Genomic DNA, 26,853 nt, shown 5'->3' on the forward strand with positions numbered 1-26,853 from the left:
GGATTTGTTGTGGAAAGCCGAAGTGTTGTCTCATTTATGATGAAGATAATAAGGAGGCTGGGGAGAGGACTGAGACAAAGCCACCAAAGCTTCTTTGCCCAAGCTCAGCTTCTCATCATCTCATGCCAGTTAGAGATAACTGGCTTTTGCACGTACTATTCCTTCTGCCTGAAATACCCTTCTCTCTTTATTCCCGCCTCTCCCTCAAGGTCTGGTGAATCTACTAGTTGCTTCTTTTTTTTTTCTTTTTTTATTGGAGCGTAATTGCTTTACAATGTTGTGTTAGTTTCTGCTGTACAGTGAAGTGAATTAGCTATATGTATACATTCTACTAGTTAGTTCTTTAGGTCTCAATTTAAAGAGACTTTTTCTAAGAAACCCTCCCCAATTCCCCCCACCAGAGCTGGACTAGGTCCTCTCTGCTTCCCCAGCACCCAGTATTGCCCCCATGGTCCTTATCACACCATATTATTATTCATTGCCCAGTTGACTTGCCTATATCTTCCCCCACTTTTGTCTTGCTCACCATTATAACCCTAGCGCACAATGTATGATCATATATTCTTGGACTCTGTACTGTTGAGAATGGTGAGAGCCACAACTGAGCACTAACAGAACAACTGGGACAGAATCCATGAGGACATATGAGGGGATTAATTCAAATGTCTTCTTATTTATCTCCTGCAGTGATTAAACAATCCTTCTAAGGACTGTTGTTCAGTTGGTTTTACTCTTGGAGAACCTTGGCTTTTCTTTGTGTATGTATATGTGCAAGATGGTGTGTCTGAAATCTCTAACTGGCATGAGATGATGAGAAGAAGCTGAGCGTGGGCAAAGAAGCTTTGGTGGCTTTGTCTCAGTCCTCTCCCCAGCCTCCTTATTTTCTTCGTCATAAATGAGACAACACTTCGGCTTTGCACGGCAAATCCCTTAGAAGTTGCTTAGCTTGATTGTTTCTAGAGCTCAAGTTCCTTTTCTACCCTTTCATTTTTTACAATTAAGAACTGGAAGGGAGGGCCCTTCCAAACAGAACTGCATAATGGGAAGGTCGTAGACTCTGGCTTCAGACTTTGGTTCAGATCCTGATCTTGTCCCTTAGTGGTTTCCTCATCTGTACAGAGGAAATAATGTTTATCTCAAGGTTGGGGGATTAAATGATAATGGCTAATTATTACATGCTTACTACATGCTAGATACTAAGAATCACATGTATTATTCCTCACGACAACCCTGTGAACTAGACGCTGTTATCTTGAGATAATCTATCTAGGTTAAAGAACCTAGCACTAACGTATTCCCTAAATTTTAATTGAATCAGAACGGTATGGTCTAACCCCTCATTTTACACATGAAGGCACTTATTAGAGTGAAGTGACTGGTTGACATTAAGCACCACTTTTACAGTTGTGTTTCCAGTTCGTCTTTCCACAGAGCTGGTCCCTGGCCTATTAGTTTTCTGGGCATGTTTGATCCAAAGGGCAACAGACCTCCAAATAGCCATTTTTCTGGCTATTCTACTTCCATACTCTGCTCCAAGTTTGTGTCTTCTTTCTCCATACTCTTAAGCCAGTACGCCTTTTCAAAAAGGGATTGTCAATAAAAGCATTATTTCCAAACACCCGTTGCCTCTACAACACAGCCCATTGCTGATGGGCATTTCCCATCTGTTCGCTGGGATCTGGGCAGTTCCTTTGGTGCATGCACTCAGTGATTGCCAAATCAGTGAGTTATTTATTTATAATAAAATTGCATCTGGCAGACAATTACCTTCAGAGATCTTGGGCATTACACAGAGCTGGGACTTGGCAAATAGTTGGACAGATAAAGAGTTTTCCATCAAGTTGTATTCCCACGACCTGGTGTGAGCAGCCTCTGACTCGTGCCATGATCTTTTCTCAGAAGCCCTGATTCATGTTCTAATGATTTAAGAGGTTTATACGCATACAAGGCTTTCTGCTTATGCTGGGTATGAACTAGCCTCTCCAAAATAAGGAGTAAGCATATCCCTTCCTTTGTTCCTGGATTAGAAGCCTGGTGGGGGTATTCAATCCATCTTTCCTCTGAGCAGCTCCCAGGCGTGTATGATACATGGGTGGCAGGTGATTCGTTGTTCTCCAGTGATTTCCTGTGTGTGTGGGATTTTTATCGCCCAGCCAGCTCCTTAAGAGCAAGCCCCAACATATCCCCCAAAGTCCCTGTCACAGTGTTTGAGACATAATGCCTGTTGGCTCCAGGTTAAATAATTGGGGAGTCTGGTGATACACTTGATCCTGATTTATTTTTCTCCATGGCACTTAGAACCACCTTGCCTATCATATGTTCCTTTATTGTCTGTATCCCCCGTTTAGTGTGTAAACTTCCTGGGGACAAGGAGTTTGTTTTTGATGACTGATGTATTCCTAGTGCCTAGAGCACTAGGCTCCCAGTAAGTATGAGATGGACAGATGGACAGACAGACGGTCAGACAGATGGCTGGACCGATGATGGTGCCAAACGTGTGTTTAGCTTCTGTGAGCTAGGCACTGTTCAGCACTTTATTCACATTTTACCATTTTCAATCCTCGCAATTCTATCGTGAGCTAAATATTACTAGCCCATTTTACGCAAAATGGGACTTAGAGAGGATGAGGGTACACAGTAAGTTATGAGACAAATTCAAACCCAGGTCTGACTACAAAACCTGATTCGTTTGCTTCTGCTTATTTAGCCACCATGGCAGTGACTTGACAGACCTGGAGTCCAACTCAGAAATCAGCCAGTTTAGTGGCACTCAGGTGATCCTGATAGAGATGATCCTGAGACCACACTGAGAAACACGGTCCTACACAAAGCTGCCTCCAGACTTGGGTCCCCTTGGCGTTTAGACGGGGTGTGGATATGGGGGTAGTGAGGACCCCAGAACCCCTCCAACAGCACAGCCATCAGCAAAAGCCCTCCGTAGAAGACAGATGTCTCCAGCAGCAATGCAGGACATACCTGGAGGCAGAATTATTCCCCAAAGGAAGGGTCCCCAGAAACCAGGTCAGTGGACCAAGTGGCAGCAAGTGAGAATGCTGTCCTGCTGGGCTCCTTGGGCAGGTCTCGCCTGTGGTACATGTGATGCGTGGCAGCAGGCCCGCTGGCTTCCCTAACTCCAGGCTCGCCTGCACTCACTGTGGCTCTTGCTGCTCACCAGCAAAAAGGACTTCGGGTTTGTCGAACTCTGGTAACAGCCCATTTAATGAGATGCTTCGCTCTCTTCCCCAGAGCCCTGCGGTGGGCATACTGAGGAGCAGGGGCGGCCACGACGCACTGCTTCTCCTGGGAAGTGCCCCACCGGAGCCCCCAGCCTGAGACCTTCTGCGGCTTGCAGTGACCAGGGAGATGCAAGCACGTCGCCTTGCCCGAGCAGACAGTGCCTGTGAGCGATGCCAAACAGTCAGTCCTCGCCCTGGAAACTCCAGGCCCCAAGCCAGCCCCACAGAGGCCTAGACACAGGTGCCTCAGCCTTTCTTCTCGTCAGGGTTCTCAGGGGGGCTGTGTTCACGCAGTCCAGTACCTCCTCAGCCGGCAGCGGGCTCAGGCGGGGCTGGCAGGGCTAAATTGCCCATCAGCGGGCAGAAGTGCATGCTGGAGCCAGCAGGGTAGAAGCCCAGGAAAAAATAATTTCATTTTTCTTAAAATAATTTGATCAACATATATTTGCAATTAAAATAGTCTTTATGGGGAAAATGAATACGCTGTTAGACCTCCTTACATTTATTCTGTGGCTTAGAAATATTTTTATTTTTAATGGGGCCAACGGGGCGTGGGGGAGGCACCATAATCTTTTCAGTGCTTAGAGTCTTTAAAGGTCCTAATCTATCCTGAACAGGGACATGTAATCTGTGCTTAGTCCCTCAACATTCTCAAGCCACTGACTGGTCCAAGACAAAGTCACACTCTGGCAGTGGAGCTGATACTAATAAGGAATATGGAAAAGCATCACATCTGAGGGGAAAGCCAGTGCGACCAAACCAAACTGTGGGAATTAAATCCATAGACGACTGGCCTTAGTTCACATTTCTGTACCGCGTTAGAGAAGGTCTAGGGAGCTCATTCACTCGTGTATTCACCCATTCTCCAGTGAGCTTCTATAACGTTTGCAAACCAGCCGCCATTTGCATCCCTTCTGGGAACGGATGTCTGTGCCTTCCCTGAGGGAACTGCTGACCTCCTAGCTCAGCCCAGCTGCCGGTCAGCACACTCCACCCGCAGGCCTCGGTGACAGGTTCAGGGAAGAACACACAGCCCATCAGGCCAATCTGAGAAAACAAGACCAATTCTGGGACCTCTGTTCCAACTACTGGGAACCACTCTCTCTTCTACTTTTGACATGCCCTAAAGCTGAGCCTTGCTCCGCAAAGAGCCTGAACATGATGCCAACCCAGAGGAACCCGAGCTCAGAGGTGGATCCAAAGAGCATCACACAAGCTCCGGATCCAGCTGTGTCTCTGCCTCCAGACTATGAAGTTCCATGAGTGACAAGCTCTCCTCTTTTTTAAAGCAAAACACAAGGCACTTAGAGTTGAATTTCTGGCATTTGATACCAAAAGACTACTTCAAGAAGAACCATTAAAGAGGGGTGCGACGGGCTAAACTGTGTCCCCTCAAAGTTCGTATAGTGAAGTCCTAACCTCCAGTACCTCAGAATATGACTGTATATGGAGATAGGGCCTGTCAGGAGGTAGTTAAGATGAAATCATATGGGTGGGCCCTAATCCTATGACTAGTGTCCTTACAAGACAAACAACACACAGACCAAGGGGCAACCATGGAAGGAGAGAGCAAGAGGGAGGCCATCTGCAAGCTGCAGAGAGAGGCCTCAGAAGAAACCAAACCCGCCAACACTTGATCTTGGGTTTCCAGCCTCCAGAACTGGAATAAAGTAAAATTCTGCTGTTTAAGCCACCCGGTGTCTAGTATTTTGTATGGCAGCCCTAGCAAATTAACACAGAGGGTGTACTAGGGGACAGATGAGGTGATTGAATTGGTGGTGGGGGGTGGGGGGAGTCAGAGGAAACCACTGCAGTCTTCCACCAGGGAGATGAGGCTTGAGCGAAGCAGGAGGCAGAAGCAATAAAGAGAAGAACATGGATCTGAAAGAAATTTTAGGCCAAATTGAACAACTTGGTCACTGACGATGACGAAGTGAGGGTAGGGATATCAAGCTTTTTGCTGGAGCCTGATGGTGTCATGTCCTCCAGCAGAGGGAGCGAAGTCAGAGACACCAAGTGGTGACCGTGAATTATACCTGTGTTTGTCCTCACTGTGTCCCTTACCTCTCCCCACACGGGGTTATTAGCTCCTGGGTCTGGGCTTGGTGGATTCACGTTCATCTCCCCTCCACCCTCACAGCCTGAAGCTGCAGTTCTCAGGAGTGAGGCATAGCTGCCCCTGGAAGGGAGGCATTTCCCACATCGGTAGGGTGGAGGCATTTTTAGTTCCCACAATGACTGGGGAACCCAACGGGTGTTCCTGGTGGGAGCCCACCATGCTGGACATCTTGCCGCGCGTGGCTCGGTCTGGTCCAGAGCTTTACCAAGAGCTGCTCATCCTTTTGAACTACCCAGTCGCCACCATCACACCCCTGCGCCAGTCTGTAGGGGCAACTGCCTGAGGCCACGTGCATCAGACTGCTTTCTTCTTCCCGTGTAGTCGGCCCAAGTGCTTACATATGGAAAAATACATTGTTTTTTAATAAATTGCATTATCATGATTATTTTAAAATCAGGTGGGTGAGGGGGTTATATTAGCTGGGAATTTCATTTTAGGATAGGAAAGAGGATATTACAAAGCATGTGATGGAAGGGGGAGCCTGAGAAGGTGGAGACTCAACACCCAGGGCGACGGCGCAGCCTCCATGGAGAGCGACCCTGAGGCCCCCCGCCTGCTCTTCCCAGCGGGCCAGGCCTCTGCGCAGCCTCTACCCTATAAGGCCATGTGAGGGCTGAGCAGGCAGAGGAAATAAATGGGCTCTTCTCTGGCAGGGGCCTGTAGCTCTCACAGCTTCCTGGAGGGAAGGGGGCTCCCAGAGCCCCCCACCGCCCCCCGAGAGGGCTTGGGCTGCCCTGTGCCCCCTGCCCCCAAGACCTCCGATCAGAGGATCTGGACTGAGCCAGACTTTCAAGGGCAAGTAAAGAATGTTACCTGTCTACAGCCCCTGTTACTTCCTCCAGACAGGTACACACACATTTCCATAGGACAGATGGTTCTAGAAAATGGGAGGCAGGCATACCAGGGTCCTGAGGGCTCTTGGGTCCAGGATGATAGAAAACTGTCCCTTGTCTTGGCTCCTTGCCTACACCTGTGTTCTAGGTTCGGCACTGCTGGGGAGAACAGCAAAAGGCCTGCCTGCACGATTGTGTGGCCACAGCTGGCCTGGCCCGAGACCTGGCTTTCCAAAGACCTGGATAGTTTAGACGCAAGGGCTTTGGGGTTCAAAGCAAGGCCTGGACGCTGGGGAGCAGGGCCACCGTGGTGCACCACCATCAAGGGTGACCCCTGGAGGCAGCGGTGGGTTAGCCAGCACCCCGGGGCTAGCACCCAGCCCCCTTGGAAGGCAGAGCACTGAGACCTTGGGTTCTCATCTGCTCCTCACCCACCCTTACCCCAAAGGACTTATCCAAATATTTCTTCCAAACAAATCCAGTGCTCAGCCTACGAGAAAATCTGGAGAAAGAAATTTCCTTCATCTCCATACAAACGGCACCCGTCACCCTCCCAGCCTGGCCTTGATTTTTGGGCTTCACCACTCACAGCCCAGCTAGGAAACCTTCAGAGCGTCTCCTCCTCTGTCCCCACTGGCCAACAGGCCCAGGGCAAAGGTGCTGCTACCTCTAAGTGGCTCTGGCTTCCCAGCCCGGGAGTTCAAAGGGGTGGATGGAGGCTCACCTCACAGCGGAGGTCCCCCTCCCATGGACTTCTCTCACTCTCCAGTTTTCTCATGTGATCCCTATGGTCCTATATGGCCTATGGTCACTGCAGTCCCAAAGATCTGTGACTCTGAGATGGGATGCTGCTTTTAAGAGCTGGCCAGCTGGCCAAGCCTCAGATTGTTGCAGAGTTTGATGATACTGCCCCTCCCGTTCCTTCCTGGATGTGCTCAGCTCCTGCAGGCTGACCTCTACCCCTGCAGGTTGACCTCCATCAGGACTATCACAGGTTCTCAGCTGGGCCATATTTGCCTGAACCCTAGGGATGGACAGAGTTCATATCATTTTTCCTGGACAGCTTCTCAGCCCCTCCTCAAAGCAAATACTCAGGGTGGGGGGCGGGGGTTGCCTTAGCTCCATTTACCAGAAACTTCTGAGCCTGGACAAGATGCCACCACACTGTAGCTGCTCCAACATCTCTGCCTACTTTAGCACCTCCCCCAGGGATCTTGGCAGGCCCTGCTGGGACCCATACAGAGGAGGATGAGGCCCCTCCCCTGTCCCAGCGGGAGGGAGAAGGAGGTCACCGAGCTGGACGCTGAGGCAGTGTCTGTGTCCCCTCTTCCCTCCTCCATGCTAGGGAGCTCCGCCCCACGCCCACTGGCAGGGAGGCTGGGAGGCAGCCAGCCCTGCCCAGGGAGCCTGTGGGAGTCCAGACTCTTCCTTGTGGGTCATCAACGTGAACATGCTCAGCACAGAAGCAGCCTTCATCTTATACACACAAAGCCATCTTAAAGAGTCAAGGACAGGGTGCAGCCAGGCCTCAGGAGAGAGGGGAACCAGACCCTTGGGCCCCAGACTCCAGGGAGAGCGCTCCCACAGGGCTTCGCTCGTCCTCCCTGCCTCTCTGCCCAGGCCGCCGCTCGCTGCTCCCGGGCCCAGGTCACAGGTCCCGCCACGGGGAGAGCTGGCTTCCGGTCCCCGCCCCACACAGAGCCCCTGGCAGAGCCCAGAGGAGAGAGACAGAAGCCGAGAACTGAAGGCACTGCTGGGATCTTCCTTCCCGCTCTGCCTGAGGGAGGCGGGCTGCGCCTGACTTTCCTGTGATGGGAGCCAGGAAAAGTCGCTTTTGGCTGAAGCTGTTTCAAGACAGGTTTCTGTCACTGGACGTGAAGGAGTCCTCTGCGTCCCTGGCGCGACTCTGTAAGGAGTTGAGGCCGGGAGGAAAAGGGACAGGGCCAGAGAGCTTGTAATGAGGGAAGGCGGGGTTGGCCTGCGCTGCTGTGCCCCAGGCCGCTCCAGTGTCTTTGCCCCGACTTCCTTCCCAGGGTCAGGGCTGGGGGCCGGTCGCGGGAGGAAAACAGTGATGCCCGGGCCGCCCGGGTGGGGACTGTCTCCGCTCCAGAGCGCCTGTGATTTCTGGGAACCGCTCTGCACTCTGACCGCCGGGCTGGCACAGCCAGAGTCCAGGTTCCTGGAAATGACCGCGGGAGGAGGCGCGGGTGCGCCTGGGGCCCGGCAGGAGCCGAACTTCCACCTGGGCGGAGCCCAGGTCAGGTCCGACGGCTGCTGTCTTAAGCTCTACCCAGGCCCCGCGCTGACCCCATCCTTCCCAGGCCCGAGGTCACTGCAGTGACGCCCCCACCCCCACCCCCAAGATTAGGGTCATTGGGTGAAAACTCCGTGGGCGTCTTGCTTGCTTCCTCTCGGGGCGGAGCGGCTGCGTTGGTGATCGCGGCTCCACCTGGTCCCCGCGCCAGCCAGCCAGACGCGCGGGCGGGCGGCGTCTGTGCGGCTTCCAGGGCGGGGCGGGCGGCGGGCGCCGATCCGGCCTCGCAGAGCCCAGCTCCCCGCGCCGCGCCGGGGCCCGGGGGATGCTCGCTTCCGCTCCCGCCCAGAGCCCGCGCAACCCGAGACCTTCAAGTCCAGCGGCTCCCACACTTGGGGCGCCCATCAGTCCCAATCGCCTAGATTGCTGGGCCCCACCCAGAGTTTCTGATTCGGCAGGTCTGGGTGGGGCCTGAGAATGTGCATTTCTAACAAGCTCCCAGATGCTGCTGCGGCAGCTGATCTGGGGACCATACATGGGAAAGCCAGTGGGTCATCCTCCCAAATTCTCTCCTCACCGGCCATAGTTTCACTTTTGGCTTCAGATGTCTGTCTATTAGCAGTAAAAGGCTTCATCCAGGGGCAGCAAGGAGTTCTATGTCTTACCCTTGACCTCAGGTTCAACTGAGCTCATGGGACATTAAATATAGGTGGGGAGAAGGGTGAAAAGGGAGATTCAGCGTTACTATGTGCATCTTCTATCATCAGGAATTATTCTTTTCACTGTCATGATTAACCAACTATTTAGTAGCCCAGTTGTCCCTGTCTCACCCACACCCTCTCAAGTCCATATGTAGGTCTCACCGTGAAAGCAGTAGTCATAATGTAAAGTTGGTTTGGGGCAAGTGGATCGGTGCTTAGGCTGAGACAACAATGAGGCCAGGAAATGCTTAGTGACAGGGTTGGCGGTACAGCTAAAGAGGTTCCTTGTGAGCCATGCCTTGCTGGTCCTCAAGATGTGTCAACCTGCGAGAAAACCACCAAATTCGGTCACTGTAGCATCTACTCTTCAGTTCAAACCAACATACTGCCCTCTGTGCTTGCCCTTTGGGAAGGCCATTTGAAGGTCTGGATCTTTTTGCCAACCTCACCCAGGCCACAGAACTACTGGGTGCTGTGATGTGACTCACATCCCTGGAAATAAACTTAAATTGTTTAACAAGAAACAAATTTTTAAGCCATTTTCAGTTGATATAACATATAGAAATTACGTCTCTAATAGTCAGACTTCTTTTGGTTGCAAGTGACAGAAACTCAATTTGAACCAGTTTAAATGAAAATGATGGTTGATTGGAAGGATGCTGGGGTTGGGGGGGAGCAGTGCTTACGCAATGGATGGAGTGAGGGCTGCTCCAGGGAACTCAGGAGTCTGGGACCAAGGATCTGATGCCCCCAACATGCTCTGTTTGCATCTCTCTAGGTGACAGCTTCATTTTCTCAGGCCTTCCCATGAGATGAAGAACACGGCAGTAGGCTGCTCTGGAGTCACATTTTACAATGAACTGACCACACTTCAACAGAAAAATCCCAGGGAAGGACTTCCATTGGATCAGCTTGGGTCACATGCCTATCCTGAACCAATCACTTGTCAGAAGGATGGGGCAATATTGGTCCAGATTGGGCTGTAATGCCCATCCCTGTGGTCATGGGATGGGATGCTGGGCAAATCCTGCTCATCAGGCAAATGCACTTGTAAGTGACCAATCCTTATCGTGAGCCAAATGCACTTGTAAGAGAAAGTAAAGCAGGAGTGGTTTTTTGTTTGTTTTTGTCTTTTTCTTTGGCAGGGTTGCGCAGCATGCGGGATCTTAGTTCCCTGACCAGGGATTGAAACCCGTGTCCCCTGCAGTGGAAGGGCAGATTCCTAACCACTAGACCACCAGGGAATTCCCTGGAGTGGTTTTTATTGTAGTTAAGAGCCTAGGGTTCAAAGGCACAAGGTCTTGTGTTCAGTTCTGGTTCTATCACTCCCTAGCTATGTGAATTTGGAGGAATTTCTTAACCTCTTTGTGTTATTCATCTTGTCAAAGACAAAACCTGGACAAGCAGGTTGATTTTATTCAGGCTATTTCAATAGGTAGAGCGAACCAGGTCAGACATCAGAGTGCCTCCACAGGGTGGTTTTACCTTGGACTCGTAGAGGGAGGGCTAGACAGGTTACAAGTAGGATGATTTACAGTTGGGTTGATTTTGCCATCAGGGGAAATCTCAGTCAATTAGCTGAACAGGACATGCTCATCTCTGTATCTAACTAGTTTCGGGGGGGCACAAACAGTTCTTATCTCAGCTAATCAACCATGAGACAAAGAGCAGGACTTTGGAAGGTCTGTGACTGGCCTGGTGGGCAGGTTCAAGCAAAAGGGGAAAGGTCTATGTTTGGCCTCGTCACAGGTAAACAAGGGCCTCGCCCATGAATCTTACAGGAGTCACGAAGAAGAGTGGATGAGGAGCCTTATCTAAGTCACAAGACGAAGGGTAGTCCTTTTTGGTAAGCTCCTTCCCAGAACACAAAAGGGTGGGGGGATTTCTTAACCATCACTGTTTCCCAGGAGCAGAGGGCTCAGGTAAGGTACAACATCGTTAATCTGTAAACCCCTGAAAATATTACCCATCTCATAGATGTGGTGTGAGGATTACATACAAGTGGGCACTCATAGGGTTGCCATATTTATCAAATAAAAATACAGGAAATATAATGTCCTATATGCACAATAAAATAAGGCAATATTTGGGATATACTTAACTAAAAACTCATCTGAAATTAAAACTTAATTGGTTGTCCTGTATTTTGTCTGGCAATCCCTGGCACACAGTGAGTTGACAATAGATGTGAACTTTTATCATTATGAATGGTGAGGTTTATTTTCAATTCATATTACCTGGACAATGTGTCTCTTCCTGCTAAATACAACCTTTCTTTGAAAACACTCTCAGATCTCAAAAGAGCACTGGCAGGCCTGGGGCCTGGGGAGGTGGCCACAGACCATCTTAGGGCTTCTTCAAAGGCAAGCATATCTACCTTCTCCATGCCCTCTTCCCTGTCTCTGGCCTTGGTGGTCTCCACCTTCTTGGAAGCATGGAGATGGAAACATGGAGATCTGGTCCTCAATGCCGGGTGGGGAGAGATTTTCTCCATCTCTAGCCAACTCCCCAGCCTCCAGCCCAGAGTTGGGCGACTCGCAGGTGCTCTTTCAGTGCTGGTGAAATTCAGTTCAAAAGCAGCACACGCAAGGACAGGGATGATTTGTGCTCCTGTTTCACTTTTAAAAACCCACATTTCACGTGGGGAAAAAAAAGTTTCTCTAAAATCCCTGGAAACTGCTACAGTGGGGTGGAACCTGGTGCCTGGAGCTTTAAGGCAGATCTTGGGCTACCCTGTTGGTTCTAAATTGACCCTGGGTCGCTCCTGTAAAATGGGAATAACGACGCCTATCTTTTTCCGCGCACACCACACTGTAATCTCTTGATGGTTTTGTTTCCAGCCTGGTCGGGCTCATCCCTAAAGCCAGGCACAACGCCAGGCGCAATTTTTATTTTTTCTTTTGCGGTACGCGGGCCTCTCACTGTTGTGGCCTCTCTCGTTGCGGAGCACAGGCTCCGGACGCGCAGGCTCAGCGGCCATGGCTCACGGGCCCAGCCGCTCCGCGGCATGGGGGATCTTCCCGGACCGGGGCACGAACCTGTGTCCCCTGCATCGGCAGGCGGACTCTCAAGCACTGCGCCACCAGGGAAGCCCCAGGCGCAATGTTTGTGGAAAAGAACCAATGAGAAGTTGTGGAGAGGAGGACGGGTGACGCCGCCCAGCATCTTGCAAGCCGCAGCGGACTCTGAACTGCGAGCCGCGACTTCACTTCCGTCGCCTGGAAGCCCCGAGACTTAGCCCGCTAGGCTCCGCCGTTTGTCCCAGGATGCTCCGCGTAGGTCGCGTCCGGTGATTGGCTGCGCTGCTGCACGTGGTGCCAGGCAGGCGGCGGCGGTTGCCGGGGCGACGGCTGGACGAGGGGCGACCGGGCAGGGTAGGCGCATGTGCCCGCGTCAGAGCAGCAGGTAAGCTCGTCCCCCGACGCGGCCGGGCCACCCCCGAGCCCGCCGTCCCCGGGCGGGGAGGAGTGGTGATGGGCCAGAGGGCCGAGGCTCTGCTGAGCCCTCTCCCCAGAGGAAAACCCCGACGCGCCAACTCAGCAGCCGCTGCCGGATGACCCCACTTTTCGACTGCTGTCCTGGACTTTGTGGGCCCGAGGCGGCTGCCTGGATATCCCGAGGACAGGCCCAGCTGCTTCCCACAAGTAGTCCCTGATCTTTGCTTCAGTGAGCCAAGCTTGAAAGGGGCTCCATGTCGTCCAGCTGGGGAGTGGCGGCACGAGAGGGTGGCCTGGGGCTTTTAGATCCATCCCTTCCGTTATCTGCCATCAGCTAACCGCTCTCCCCAGGCACCCAGGTTGAGTCCAGACTTCATCCAATCTAAGCAAAACCAGGATGCTTCCTATTCAAATTCGTCTTCCAGACAAATCCCATAGTCTTCCCCTTATTCAACCAGCTCGTAGGCCCTAAATCCCTATTATATAGAAATCAGAAGCTGCCACTGCAATCCTCAAGAGTGATTGAAGAAGTTTTCTCTAGTTTTTGCATAAAGAAAAGCCGTGGTTCTCAAACCTGAACGTGCATAAAAGTCATCGGGAGAGATTGTGTAAAACAATTTCTGGGCATTGTGTTCAGTAAGTTCAGAGTGATGCTAGGAATTTTCATTTCACAAGCATCCCAGGTGATTCTGATTGAGGTGGTCCAAACTTTGGGGTAATACTGTGTAGTGGTTAATATCAGTCTGGATTTAAATTCCCACCTTGTTACTTACTAGTTGAGTTATTGGGAGCACCTTAACGTCCCTGAGCCTCAGCTGCCTCATCTGTAAAAGGAGAATATAAATCATATTCATCATTCAGGTTTATTGTGAAAATTAAATGCAAAGCGTTTTGCATGGCATACAATAAGCCCTCAATAAGTGAACTTATTATGATATAAAAGTGTACAGAAAATTCTGTAATTTTTAAGAACGTCAGAGTAATAGAATACCCAATGATGGCTCACATTCACTGACAGATGATCATAGCAGAATCTTATTCAAAAGATGGTCATAAAGAACTTCTCTGACGAAGTGATGTTTATAAGCACAGGGCTTAGCCAGGTGAAAAAAAGAAAGGGGAAGAGTGTTGCTGGCAGAGAGAACAATATGTGCAAAGGCCCTGAGGTAGGAAGGAGCTTGAGTTCTCAAAACAACAAATTTTTCTTGTTCCAGGGCCTTCAAAATGCTTTTCCATCTGCTTGGACTTCATTTATTTATCACATGTCTTGGGTGCCTACCAGGCACTCTGCTAGGTTCTAGAGATACAAAATTTAAATACAGCTGCCTGCCTTTTTAAATAGGGTAATAAGTATAACAGTAGAAGTAAATGTAGGATATAGAGGTACCCCAGAGGAGAGAGAATTGCCTTGATGGGGAAGAAAGGAGAGGGGTTCCTGGAAGACTTCGTAAAGGAGGTCAAGCCCTTGACTCAGTATGATGTGTCAAGTTTGCCCACGAGGTGAAGAAGAGTGCATCCAAAGGCTTAGAATCATGAAAGAGCATTTTGTAAGGAGGAATGGGCTGGAGTTCAGTGTTACTGGGGCCTCACATGGGGAAGTAAGAACGGAGCCGGGACAGGAACAGGGACAGGGGTTGGTGGTTGGTCCAGAGGAAGGCTGGAGAGGTGGGTGGTCCTCAGACAGACACAGAGGTGTCTTTCTCCTCACACCTTGTGTAACTGGCAGGCAGGGGGTCCTGCTTGCTCCTCATTGCTACTTCCCAATCACCCCCTACCCCCCCACCTTTGAAGTCCATGCCGTGGGCTTTACCACCGTTGTTTCCCTTGAAGACTGCAGCGCCTGGCTCACTGTCTACGTCTCCACCTCCTCTGCTTCATTTTGAGGGGTTTCAGAATCCTGGCTGCACAAGTTTCTTCGTCCTCCTTACTTATAGGCATCTTTTTCCTCCATCCTCCTCATTTGCCCACTTCTGCGGTCACGAGCTTTTTATTACTGCACCACCTTCAAAATCTTGATTTGAACTATTCATCCTGCTCTCTGAGCACCACCTTCTGTCTTTCAAGCTCACTTTGATGTGCCTCTGACCCCATTACTTTTTCACTGCCTTACAACCCCCTTATGCACCTTCCCTCCCCCCATCTTTAACGTAGCTTAACTCCAATGCTCCATCGCTGTTATGCTTGTTTTCTCTTTCCCCTGTCCTGCAAAAGCCTCACCCTGTTAACCTAACTCAGACAGCTGAAAGTGGCTGGAGAAAAGTGCAAAATGGTGCAGACTGGTTCTGTTTGGGATTCAAGTCCATGTATTTTTTTTTAATATTATTTATCTATCTATTTGGCTGTGTTGGGTCTTAGTTGCGGCACACAGGATCTTTGTTGCGGCATGGGTGAGGGGGGTCCTTCGCTGTGGCATGCAGGCTCCAGAGCATGCGGGCTCAGTAGTTGCGGCACACGTGCTCTCTAGTTGTGGCGTGCGGGCTCCAGAGTGCGCGGGCTCAGTAGTTGCGGCGCATGCACTCTCTAGTTGTGGCGTGCGGGCTCCAGAGTGCGCAGGCTCAGTAGTTGCAGAGCGCAGGCTTAGTTGTCCCACAGCAGGTTCCCAACCTCTTTGGCACCAGGGACCGGGTCTGTGGAAGACAATTTTTCCATGGACGGGGTGGGGGATGGTTCAGGCGATAATGCACGCGATGGCGAGCGGTGGGAAACAGCAGATGAAGCTTCGCTCACTCGCCTGCCGCTCACCTGTTGCTGTGCAGCCCGATTCCTAACAGGACACGGACTGGTACCGGTCTGAGTCCTGGAGGTTGGGGACCCCTGCCCCACAGCATGTGGGATCTTAGGTCCCCGACCAGGGATCAAACCCATGTCCCTGCATTGGAAGGTAGATTCTTAACTACTGGACCACCAAGGAAGTCCCTCGAGTCTATGTATCTTAAGCAGACTCTCAATACTGGAAATCCTGCCGTGTTTCCATAGTTGATTCGGTTCCCACCTTCCCTTCTCTTCAAACTACCAACGTGCTTCTTGCTCTCAGCTGATGACCTTGTTTCTTGTTTTGCTTCTCATCACTAAATCTGCCCGTTTCTTTGGTCACTACCCATATCCTCTGCCATCCCTCTGTGTCAGGAGATGTCCTGTCCCCATGCCTGTGTGAGGCCCGGCCCGCACTGGACACTGGCCGCATCAAGGACATTGCTTCCTTAACCATCTCCTCTCTCTCCTGCCTCATCCACTTTTCCTTCTCTAACTGGGTCACTCCTATCAACGTACAAACACGCTGCTTACAACATCTTCCTTCTTAAAAAAACCATCTCTTTCCAGCCGCCTTGCCATCTCTTCTGTCCTTTTTGTCTCTCCTTCCTTACTTCCCTTTCTCTCTTTAACCCTTTCCAGTCAGGCACATGTCCTCACTGCTCTTATCAAGGTCACAGCCAAACTCCATTTTGCCAAATCCAGGGATTAGTTCTCCTGTCCTCATCGCCCTTGACCACGCGCAGGCGCAGCTGACGTGGGAAGCACCTTCACTGGGCTTCCAGAGTGGCACAGTGTCCTGGTCGTGTCTCCCAGCAAGTCTCTGTTCTTGCTTAGTCTGCCGTCTCGCCGACCCCGCAGTACCGAGGGCCCCAGGGCTCAGCCTGGGCCTGTCCTTCTCTCCAGCTGCACTTTCTGCCCGGGGCAGGGGTCACATCAGTCACCGCGCTCATCTGCCGAACCGCCATCTTTGCGCGGACGACTTCCTCCACGGCTCCCGCTGCTGCCTTCACTCCATCAGCCTTCTCAGCGCCCCCACTTGAATGTCTGCTCTGCATCTCAGATTTAGGGCCGGAACAGAACTCTTGATTTAGCTCTCAGACCGTCCCTCCCCAATTTCCCCAGATCAGCGAGTGGCTTACTCTTCACCCAACTGTGCAGGCCCCAGGTGTCGCCCTTCACCTTGTCGCCGCACATGCTACATCCAGCCCAGCAGCAGCCGGCCACCTCTGCCTTTACATCTGGAACCAGAACACTTCACACGGTTCCTACCGCTCGTCCGAACTCCCTTTATCACTCGTTTCCTCTCATGGGGCCCTGCAGTCTCTTCTTGGCCCGGCAGACATGGCGCTCCTTACAAGACGTGAGCCAGGTTGGGTCAGCCCCCTCCCGGCCTCCCGTTGTGCCCGGCTAACGGCCTGGCCAGTCCCCTACACGAGTCCTACTGGACTGGGCCCTGGCACCTCATTGCCTCCACAGCCTGCCTGCTCTTCTGCCCTAGCGGCACCCCTGACCCAGCACCTGCAGCCTTAGCACTTGCAAATCCGTCTGCGCAGGTCTGGGAAGTGCCTGCTCTCTCACATCTCTGCTCACCACTCCTGTTCCCAGGGAGGCCTCCTCTGACCACCCTTTCTTTTTTTTTCTTTTTATATTTTGGCTGCATTGGGGCTTCGTTGCTGCACGCGGGCTTTCTCTTGTTGCGGAGCACGGGCTCTAGGCACACGGTCTTCAGTAGTTGTAGCGCGTGGACTTCAGTAGTTGTGGCACACAGGCTCAGTAGTTGTGGCTCGCTGGCTCTAGAGCGCAGGCTCGGCAGTTGTGGCGCAGGGCTTAGTTGCTCTGCGGCATGTGGGATCTTCCCTGACCAGGGATCGAACCCACCTCCCCTGCATTGTTAGGCAGATTCTTTACCACTGAACCACCAGGGAAGTCCCCCGACCACCCTTTCTAAAATGTCCCCAGACTCCTCTCCTCCGTGCTCTGTCTCCTTCCTTGCCGTATTTTCTTCATATCTGAAATTCTTTCCATTCGCTCAATAAGTAATTTTGAGCACCCACAGTGTGCCAGGCACTGGTCCAGTCACTGGGGATGCCAAGTGAACGCGTGTCTTCCTCGTGGAATCTGTACTCCGGGGTGGGAGCGACAGTGAGCAGATATGTTAATGGAAGGATGTTCCTGTCAGGGGGTGCTTAGTGCTGCTGAGAAACGTAAAGCAGCAGAAAGGGTAGGAAGTGACCGAGGGCTGGCTCCTTAGAGAGGGTGGTCAGGGCAAGGCTCTGAGGGGGTGACTTTGAAGCAGAGACTTGAGTGGGATGTGGATGCCTGGAGGAGGGCCCACAAGGCAGAGGGGGCAGTGAAAGCAGAGCCCTCAGGGAGGGCAGGCATGTGCAGGGCGGGTCCAGCGGGTGTGTGCTGGAACCGCACGGTGGCCCACGTGGCTCAAGCCTATGGAGCAAAAGGAAGAGTGTTAGAGGCCAAGTGGTGTAGACTTTGAGATGAGAGTTGGGCCGAAGGAGCCTGGCCTTCATCTAGAGGTGGAACCACGGGAGGGTCGAGAACAGGAGGGGAAAGATCCCTTGTTGTAGCTTAGACATTGGAGTGAGGTGGAGAGGGAGGTGATGGGAGGTGGTGTGGAGGGACCTTGGGAGAGACAAAGGCACGAGACAGCGATGGGGAGACAGAGAGAATGAAAAGGGGGAGATTTCTAAATTTCGTCTTCCGGACTTGTGTTCAAATATTTCAAACTGAATGCACTGTTATGGGCAGAAAAATGTAAGGTTACAGAATCACGCATTCTTTTTTTTTTTTTTAATATTTATTTATTTATTTGGTTGTACTGGCTCTTAGTTGCGGCTCAAGGGCTCCTTAGTTGTGGCACGTGAACTCTTAGTCTCTTAGTTGCAGCATGCACATGGGATCTAGTTCCCTGACCAGGGATCGAACCTGGGCCCCCTGCATTGGGAGCGTGGAGTCTTAACCACTGGACCCCCAGGGAAGTCCCAAATCATGCATTCTTAGAACTAGAAGAGATCTGATAAATTCTCCATTTTATTTTACAGATAGAAACAGGTTCCAGTGATGTGCCCCAGATCAGGTGCCAGTGAATGGCAGAGTTAGCATTAGAGCCCAGGCTTTGTAATTCCTCTGAGGTTATGGGCAACCAGCCGCGGGGAGGAGACTGGGAGTGGGGTCCAGGGAATGGCTGCTTTGGGTACACCTTGGGGAGGGGTGGCAGGAAGAGAAGAAAGAATTACTTTTAAAAAGTTCATGACGTTTTATTTATTTAAGTGTTTTGAAAATATAAAAGATGTTGGACATTCTTGCACTTAATTTTTAAAAAACTGACCTAATAAATTCTCTGGTGTATGAACCTTGTGTTAACAGTTGTGTAAATGCACACCACCTCCTCTTCCGGTAGTGTAAGGCCGAATGACTGTGGACTTCGGGTGACATTAAAGGTTTCTTTTGGGGCTTCCCTGGTGGCGCAGTGGTTGAGAGTCCGCCTGCCGATGCAGGGGACACGAGTTCGTGCCCTGGTCTGGGAGGATCCCGCGTGCCATGGCCACTGAGCCTGCGCGTCCGGAGCCTGTGCTCCGCAACGGGAGAGGCAGCAACAGTGAGAGGCCTACGTACCGCAAAAAAAAAAAAAAAAAAAAGATTTCTTTTAAGTAGTACCTGATATCTTTTTGTGACTGTTTAATTTTTTTTTTGCATTTTTTAGAAACTTTTTATTTTGTATTTTTTTATTGGAGTATAGTTGATTTACAGTGTGTTAGTTTCAGTTTCATACAGCAAAGTGAATCAGTTATACATATGCATGTATCCACTCTTTTTTAAGATTCTTTTCCCATATAAGTCATTACAGAGTATTGAGTAGAGTTCCCTGTGCTATTCAGTAGATCCTTATTAGTTATATATTTTACATATAGTATTGTGTATATATCAGTCCCAGTCTTCCAGTTTATCCGTCCCCCCACTTTCCCTCCTGGTAACCATAAGTTTGTTTTCTACATCTGTGACTCTATTTCTGGGTTTAATGTTTTTTACTTGGAAGCAGAGCGAGGGATTAGTGACTCTGTGTTTTTTCCATGAGACTAATTCTAGTGCGTATCCTTTCTTAAAGTAAATGAATTGACTTTATCATTACACTCTATTTTGTTCTAAATACACTTTATGCTCTTGACTGTTTGAATTACACATACCACGTGATAGCACTTTAGAAAACTCTAAATAAGAAAAATAATCTTCCTGCCTCTCACCAGCAATCCTTGACTGTCTCATTTATACCACGCTCCAGTCCTTGATCACGTTCATTTTAAGTAGTTGTCATAGAAGAGAGAATTACTTTTGACTTTAGCCACTGTATTTCCTAGCGCTACTGTAATAAATTACCATAAATTTAGTGGCTTAAAACAACGCAGATTTATCGTCTTACAGCTCTGGCGGCCAGAGGGCTGAAATGGGTCTCACAGGACTAAGCTCAGGGCGTTGGCAGGGCTTGTTCCTCTCTGGATGCTCCAGAGGAGAGTCAGTTGACTACCTTTCGCAGGTTCTAGAAGCCGCCCGCGTTCCTTGGCTCCCGGCCCTTCCTCCATCTTCAAGGCCAGCAACGGCGGGTTGAGTCTTTCCCCCACTGCGTCACTCTGACGCTAACCTTCCTGCTTCCCTCTTTCCCTGATGAGGACCCCTGTGGTTATGTTGGGTCCCCCAGATAATCCAGGCTACTCTCCCTATTTTAAGGTCAGCTGATCAGCAACCTTAATTCCAGCTGTAGCCTTAATCCACCCCTTCTATGCAACCTAATATTTTCACAGGTTCTGGGGATTAGGACATGGGGGCCATTATTCTGCCCACTACAGCTATCTTTTTGTTATTTTACGGATAGTTGGAATGATAGCCTTTGTCTTATGTTTTTGCCTTGTAGAGATTTTTGCTGTGAGAATTAACAGTAACGGTTCAACATGGGGGACATTCTGGCTCATGAATCAGAATTACTTGGACTAGTGAAAGAGGTATGTTTTACAAAACACAGGTCACAGAAAAAGATCTTGAAAACTTGTAAAACTTCTATTTTACAATGCAGGAAATTCTGTAATGCCTTGTAATGTTTCTATCATTACATTACAGTTATCTGTTTTCCTTTTTATAATTTTCCATGTATTTATATTTTGTTTTCATAACTAAACTGAAATTGTAAAGCTGCTTTTTAGAATTCCTTTAAAGAAAGTTATAAAGGCAGCATATGCTCATGGTAACAGATTCAAACAGTATAGAAGTATAAACAGTGAATTTCCCTCCTGCAGTGACCACTGTTAATGGCTTAGTATATCACCTTTCCAGACTTTTTTCTATGAGTATTCAAAATGTGTTCACGCGACTATAGTTTGTTTTACAAAATGGGATGATACCACACACATTGTTCTGCAGCTTGCCTTTCATCTGTCAACAGTAGTACAGTATGAACCTCTTCCCGTGATCTGCCTCATACTTCTGAATGCCGTAGGGTATTTCACTGAGTGGCTGCATCATCATCTATTTAACTTGTTGCCTATTAATGGACATTTAGGTGTCCTACGCCGAAAGCTTTTGAAGGATAAGACCCACATCTTATGCTTTTTGGTATTCTCTGCTGCCTGTAGTAGGGGCTGGCATGGAGTTGGTGCTGAAGAAGTGGTTGCTACTGTTTTACTGGGTGGTTGAACTGTCCAGTAGGCATTGAGAGACATGGCCGTGGAGCAAGGATACGGCATCCACCCTGGGAATACAGCTTTGGAATTTGCTGTGATCATGAATAAATTTTCAAAGCTGTCACAGCAGAGGATTGTGGATAGGGCCTGGAGAAATAGCCACAGTTAGAGGAGGTGGAAACAGAAAGTTACGACTGACACAAACTGTAAAGAAGGGCAGAGAAGTGTGGAGAGCAGGAGTAGAAGTAATGCATATCACTAACACAAGGCAGAGGGGCGTTTCAAGATGGGGTGGGGTGGGGATCATTAGTGTTTGAAGGTGGCTGATGACTTTGCCCATCTTTTAATGACTTACCTTTTGTTCTTAGGGGCAAGCATTACCTCTAATCCCTCTGTTTCAAGTAACAAATTCCCAGAGACCTACTAGACCCAAGCCGTCAGGTCCTTTGATCACTTTTGCCTTTTTCAGGCTGCTGCACATATCATCTTATTTTCTATTAATAATTATAATAAGGGAATTCCCTGGTGGCCCAGTGGTTAAGACTCTGCACTTTCACTGCCGAGGGCATGGGTTCGATCCCTGGTTGGGGAACTGAGATCCCGCAAGCCGTGCGACGGGGCCAAAATTAAAAAATAAATTATAGTGCAGCTCACATTTTCCTTCTAAAAACAAATTTATTTTCTGTAAATAAATGTTTTCTATGATACTGTCTTTCTAGTTTTTTAGTGTGTATATCAGTAAGTAAATTCTAAGCTGGATCCCAAATTACTTCTCCCAAAGATGACAGTTCATTAACCCCATTATAAATTTTGTGATAATATTGAGCTGGTACAATTACATCAAAGATGGTTACTTTGTTGATGTTAAAACAGAGAAATATATATACATTTATGCGCTTTTTTAAATAGTATTTAGATTTTGCCGAATTTGAAGACACCTTGAAAATATTTTCAAAAGAATGCAAAATAAAAGGAAAACCGTTACCTAAATCAGCATGTGGCTCTTTAAGGGACTCCAAATCATCGATAATCCAGGTAACATTTTACTTTTTTTGATTTCTGTAGATAATCAAGGTGCTCCAAATTTGTAAGAAATGCTGCCACCAGAGAATGTTGGAATATTTCTGGGGACCTGGGCACAGTGACTCTTAGACTGTGCAGATGTTTATGGATAAATGAGTCATGTCATTTTCAAATCTCTGTATCCTAGGAAATGGGTGGCAACATAAGATCTTTTACATACATTTCTTGGCAAGAAGAAACCGTGCAATGCTTAGAAACTAAGACTAATGTGGTCCCCATTCTGAGGAGTTTTAGGTTATGAATTCCAGGTACTGGAGACACAGCAACGAACAAAACAAAACAAAATCTCTGCCCTCATGGTGCTTGCCTGCTAGGATGGGGAGGTCGGAGGGGACAGGGAGCGAGAGCCATATGCAAGGCAGCATCCTTTCAAAGCAAGGCCTGGGCAGCGGTGAGCCTGTGGCAGTGGGCTGCAAAGGGCACATATTACATGGTCCTCAACTCTCAGGGTTAGACAGGATCTTAAAAGTCCTCATTTCAACCATTATTTGATGCTCCATCCCATTCGTAACATGCTAGGTAAGTGATTGATTCACCGTGAATACATCCAGTGACAAGAGAACATACCGTTTCCTGAGGCAGCGTATTTCAGCTTTGCATGATTTTATTATTTTAATAAATTTATTTGTTTCAATATACATACTTCTAAGAAAAATATGAGACTGTTTGAGAGTCCCACTGAGTAGCTGGAGGTCAGGCCACAGCCCGACTCCCCAGTGGCCTGGCACGGGGTACCATTGAGCAGGGGCACCATCGCAATGGCCCCCGACCCAGTGCCCCTGCAGTCCTCACGCACCTGGATTCTGAGTTTCCACCACTTCAGACACAGGCTCTTCTGTCAGTGATGCATCGGGCAGCCTGATGATACCTCCCAACCCTGGAGCAAACTTTTCAGAACGTGAAACAAGAATCTAGTCATTACTAGACATGGAAACAGAGGCTGTACTTAACTTGAAAGACCTTGAAACTTTCTGATTGTGAGAAGCCTGTCTTTTCTGCTCATTCAATGAACAGCTGTGTCCTGCCATTACAGATTTCCCAAACAAAAATACCTGGAGCAGTGACTTAGGGACATTTGTGAAGTTGGCACTCAGCAAAGGGAGAGTTTCCCTAAGCACAGTTCTGTAAGAGTGTGTGTGTGTGTATGTGTGTGTGTGTGTGTGTGTGTGTGTGTGTGTGTGTGTGTGTTTATAGGTGATTATTGGTGGTGTGTAAATTTTCTGATCTTCATAATGCTGGCTGTGATCATGGTTTATATTTGAGAAGTTAATATTTTGTGACCCTATGAGTTGTAACACTGGATTGCTTTATGTGTAGATATTACTTTAAACGCAGGGACCATTTCCAGGTACAGAATATGCTTCATAAATTGGGAGTATAGTGGCACAGCAAAGGTTTGTAGTCCCAGGTCTACAAAGGTAGAGTTTAGAATAAAGTGTAGATGGGCCATTGGGCACATAGACCTCCTTTGCCAACCATGTTAAGAAAGTACCTTGACTCCAGGCTTTAAAATACCCACGAGAGTCTGCGGTCACCTCACTCACACAGTCCCTGGACCTCTCGCAGGACAGTCCTCCCCAGAGTGGCTCGCGGGGTTCGCTCAGAGCTCAGCCGAGGTGAGCCTGGGGCGGGGCCGGGCCCCAGCAGCACACCCTTGGGAGGCTCCCCTCCACCTTTGCATCCGTCAGTGACGAGAAAAGGGGAGCCTCTGGCCAGGTTCCCCCAGGTTCTTCCAGAGGTGGCGGTGCTTAGCTGCCTCTGCTTTCCTTTGCTACCCGCCCTGCCTGCAGTTGCTGACCAGCTGTCCTTCGCTGTTTCCAGGGCTGAGAGACAGAAAGAGGCCAGTTTTGAAGAGGTAGAATTTCACTATAGGGCTTATTTTGAAACATTCTGAGTTTCTTTCAAATGTATGCCAATCCCTTCCAGACTAAGGTAATATCCAGAGACAGCTGTTCTCGGTCACGTGACGTAGAGAACATTTTTGTAAGATTCACAGTGGAAGATTCCTTATCAGTGAATGTCTTTGGCTTAAGGATGACCAAACAATGTAACATTGTTCTCTGTACATTTCTATTTTATAATGTTAAAAAGTTTGATTCTAAACAAATAAAATGTGTAACCTTAAAAAAAAAGACAGTTTTACAGAAAAAATGTAAAACCATTAAAAAAAGTATAAAAGAACAATGACCAAATAATGGTGGTAAATAGTGGTGGTGATGGGTTGGGGAACTGGTGATTCTATAGAAAATGCACTCCAAGAAAAGCTTTTGCAGTTGAGCACAAAATGTAGGTCTGAGGATCTTGGGCATTTGATACAAAAAGGAAAACAACATGAGTCACAGGAAGTTCTTGTGATTCTGCCTTATACCTAAATCTGCAGAATTACGCAGCAGCTATTTGTGATGGATCAGTTGTCGTTTTTCCTGTGAGACAGGTGACATGGGAACTGCCACCACCTTTCTCCAGAATTCTCTGTTTCAGCTATTGCATGGCGAGTCGGGAAGCTGTCTCTGCCCCACATAGTCAGACGGGCACAGCTCCGAGGTCGGGTTGGTGCCGGGCCTGTGCCCTCCTCCATCTCCAGCCCAGGCTTCCTTGTTCCTGGAACGGGAGGGCCCGGGCAGTCACTACCTGCATGTGTTGGCCTCTGTGGTTGCTTCCCACACTGCCCTCTCCGCCAGACATGCTTCTAGCAACAGCAGGCACGTGACAGCACCCACCTCCCAGGCCTGGGATCGACTGTTCCGTGTGGCTGAGCTCCCAGGCGCTCAGGGACTTGGCAGTTGTGGTGTCAGCAACTTGCCATCGGTATGAGGTTGTTCCACTGAGGTCTGGCTGGGCTCTGGGTCTGGCCTGTTCTCACCAGTTGCGTGCAGTGGGTCAGCAAGTCCAAAGGGCGACCTCAGTTTATTCACTTGCCTGTGAGTCTCTGGGCTCAATCTTTGGCCTGTGCCTGATTCCTTCCATCTCAGAGACCTTAAATGTTGTGTCTGTTCTTTAGAATGCTCAGATTTGACATTGCAGAGCAGTGGAAATCCAGGTCGGTCTGCAGCCTAGGCAGTTTGAAGCCCTCTGGGTCTCTATTTCCTATCCCTTACCTCTGAAAAGGAGACTTAATTTTGCTCACACTGAAACGATGGAGTATACCGGTATCCAAGGTAGTGGGAGGGTGTGAGGATTCGGGGTGTTGAGAGAAGGGGCACCCCTATGATCAGGCTTCACTCTGATGTCTTCTCCACAGAAGGACCTCCTTGCTGCGTTTGACAGTGGAGACCAGAAGGTGTTCTTCGATTTGTGGGAGGGGCACATTCCCAGTTCCATCCGGGCTGGCGACTCCCTCGCCCAGAAGTTGGAATTCTACCTACACATCCATTTTGCCATCTATCTTCTGAAACACTCCACAGGGAGACCTGTAGGTTCACCTTATGGCGTGGGTTGGTCCAAATGGTGTGTTAAAGGAGAATGTGTTATGTTTTGCAAATGAGGATTAATTTAGTTTTGTGGCCATTTTATCATATTGCTTCCAAGGAGTAGGTGTCTTACATCCTGATGAATGATTTTCTGTCTCATTCCCAGCAGTTTATTTTCTAATTTGCATGGAAAGTTAATCACTTCTGTAATGAAAGCTACATCATTTTCCTGAACACCTCGACATGTATGTCTAAGAAAATACGTGTTTAGACCACATTTTCGACCATATATTAGAAGATAAATTTAAGCTTAAACAGTGGGAAAATGGTATGCCCGTCTGTGAAAGTTCATTTGAGTGATAAGTTGAATTTAGCTTCTGCAGTCTTTTCCTGCAGGTGTGGGACTGGAGCTGTGAAGGGGAGAGGGGAGCAGCTGCAAACTTCTCTGCAGGTGAACCTTGGGGCACGGAGAGAATGACAGAAGGGGAGCAGGCCAGGCTGACATCGGACCACACACATTTGTTTCGTGGCTTCTCCACGCCTTGGCTACTGCCCCCAGGACCTGTGTTAACTTATTAAATGTCAGGGGGCCACAGGAAGGCTCAGTGGTAGAGGAGCAGCTTTACAGCACATTGTGGTAGCCATTCTTGGAAGGCTGTTCCTTAAGATAGGACTCCTGTGGGTGCCGTTGTGGGAGACTTCTCATTTTCTTTGTATTTATTTTTATTTTCTAATTTTTCCATTTTTCTGTAAGATAAAAAGATCAATAAATTTTTTAAGTCCAGTGGGCTTCACGGTGTAGGTGAAGTGAGATGCACTGATGAGAAAAATTGGCCTGTGTATGAGGCTGTGAGGGACGTAACAGGCGAGGCCAGGGTGGACCTTCTCGTTGAGGCCCAGGAGAAAATGGAAACCCTGGCAGGGGACCCGACTTACCTGGGATTACACCTGGAAGCAGCGAAGCAGGCAGGATCACTTCTTAGTTAGCCTAATAAAGGAAAGGAATGATGATACGGAAAACTTCCGTTTCAAAAAACTATTCACCTTTAAGCGCTCTCTTCGGCAGCACATATACTAAAAAAAAAAAAAATTGGAACGACACAGAGAAGATGAGCATGGCCCTGCGCAAGGATGACATGCACATTCGTGAAGCGTTCCATGTTAAAAACAGTAACTGTTCACCCTTAAAAACCTCTCGTAAGGAAATCACAGCAATGCAGACAAATAGTTATTTCTGATATCTGAGCTATGAAAACAACGTGCATATCTAATAATGGGGGAATTGGCTAAATAAATTATGATAGACCCACGAGATGAGGTTTTGTCCTGCCATTAAGAATGA

General features: G+C 49.1%; 1 protein-coding gene across 5 annotated transcripts in view; it reads left to right on the top strand.

The window, feature by feature from the left end:
* Window positions 1–12,521: 12,521 nt before the first annotated feature.
* The window catches only part of ARMC9 (armadillo repeat containing 9), a gene marked incomplete at its 3' end in the record, with an annotated part of 136,556 nt that continues 122,224 nt past the window's right edge, over window positions 12,522–26,853 (top strand). For all 5 annotated transcript variants that reach the window (XM_082841498.1, XM_082841494.1, XM_082841495.1 and 2 more), the window contains exons 1-4: window positions 12,522–12,548; window positions 20,256–20,343; window positions 21,928–22,053; window positions 25,343–25,513. In XM_082841498.1, the coding sequence (XP_082697624.1) occupies window positions 20,293–20,343; window positions 21,928–22,053; window positions 25,343–25,513 (348 nt within the window). In that variant the 5' untranslated portion in view covers window positions 12,522–12,548; window positions 20,256–20,292. The remainder of the gene's footprint in view (window positions 12,549–20,255; window positions 20,344–21,927; window positions 22,054–25,342; window positions 25,514–26,853) is intronic.

The sequence above is a fragment of the Leucopleurus acutus genome, assembly GCF_964270905.1.
Source record: "Leucopleurus acutus genome assembly, chromosome: 6".
NCBI classification, from domain to species: Eukaryota; Metazoa; Chordata; class Mammalia; order Artiodactyla; family Delphinidae; genus Leucopleurus; species Leucopleurus acutus.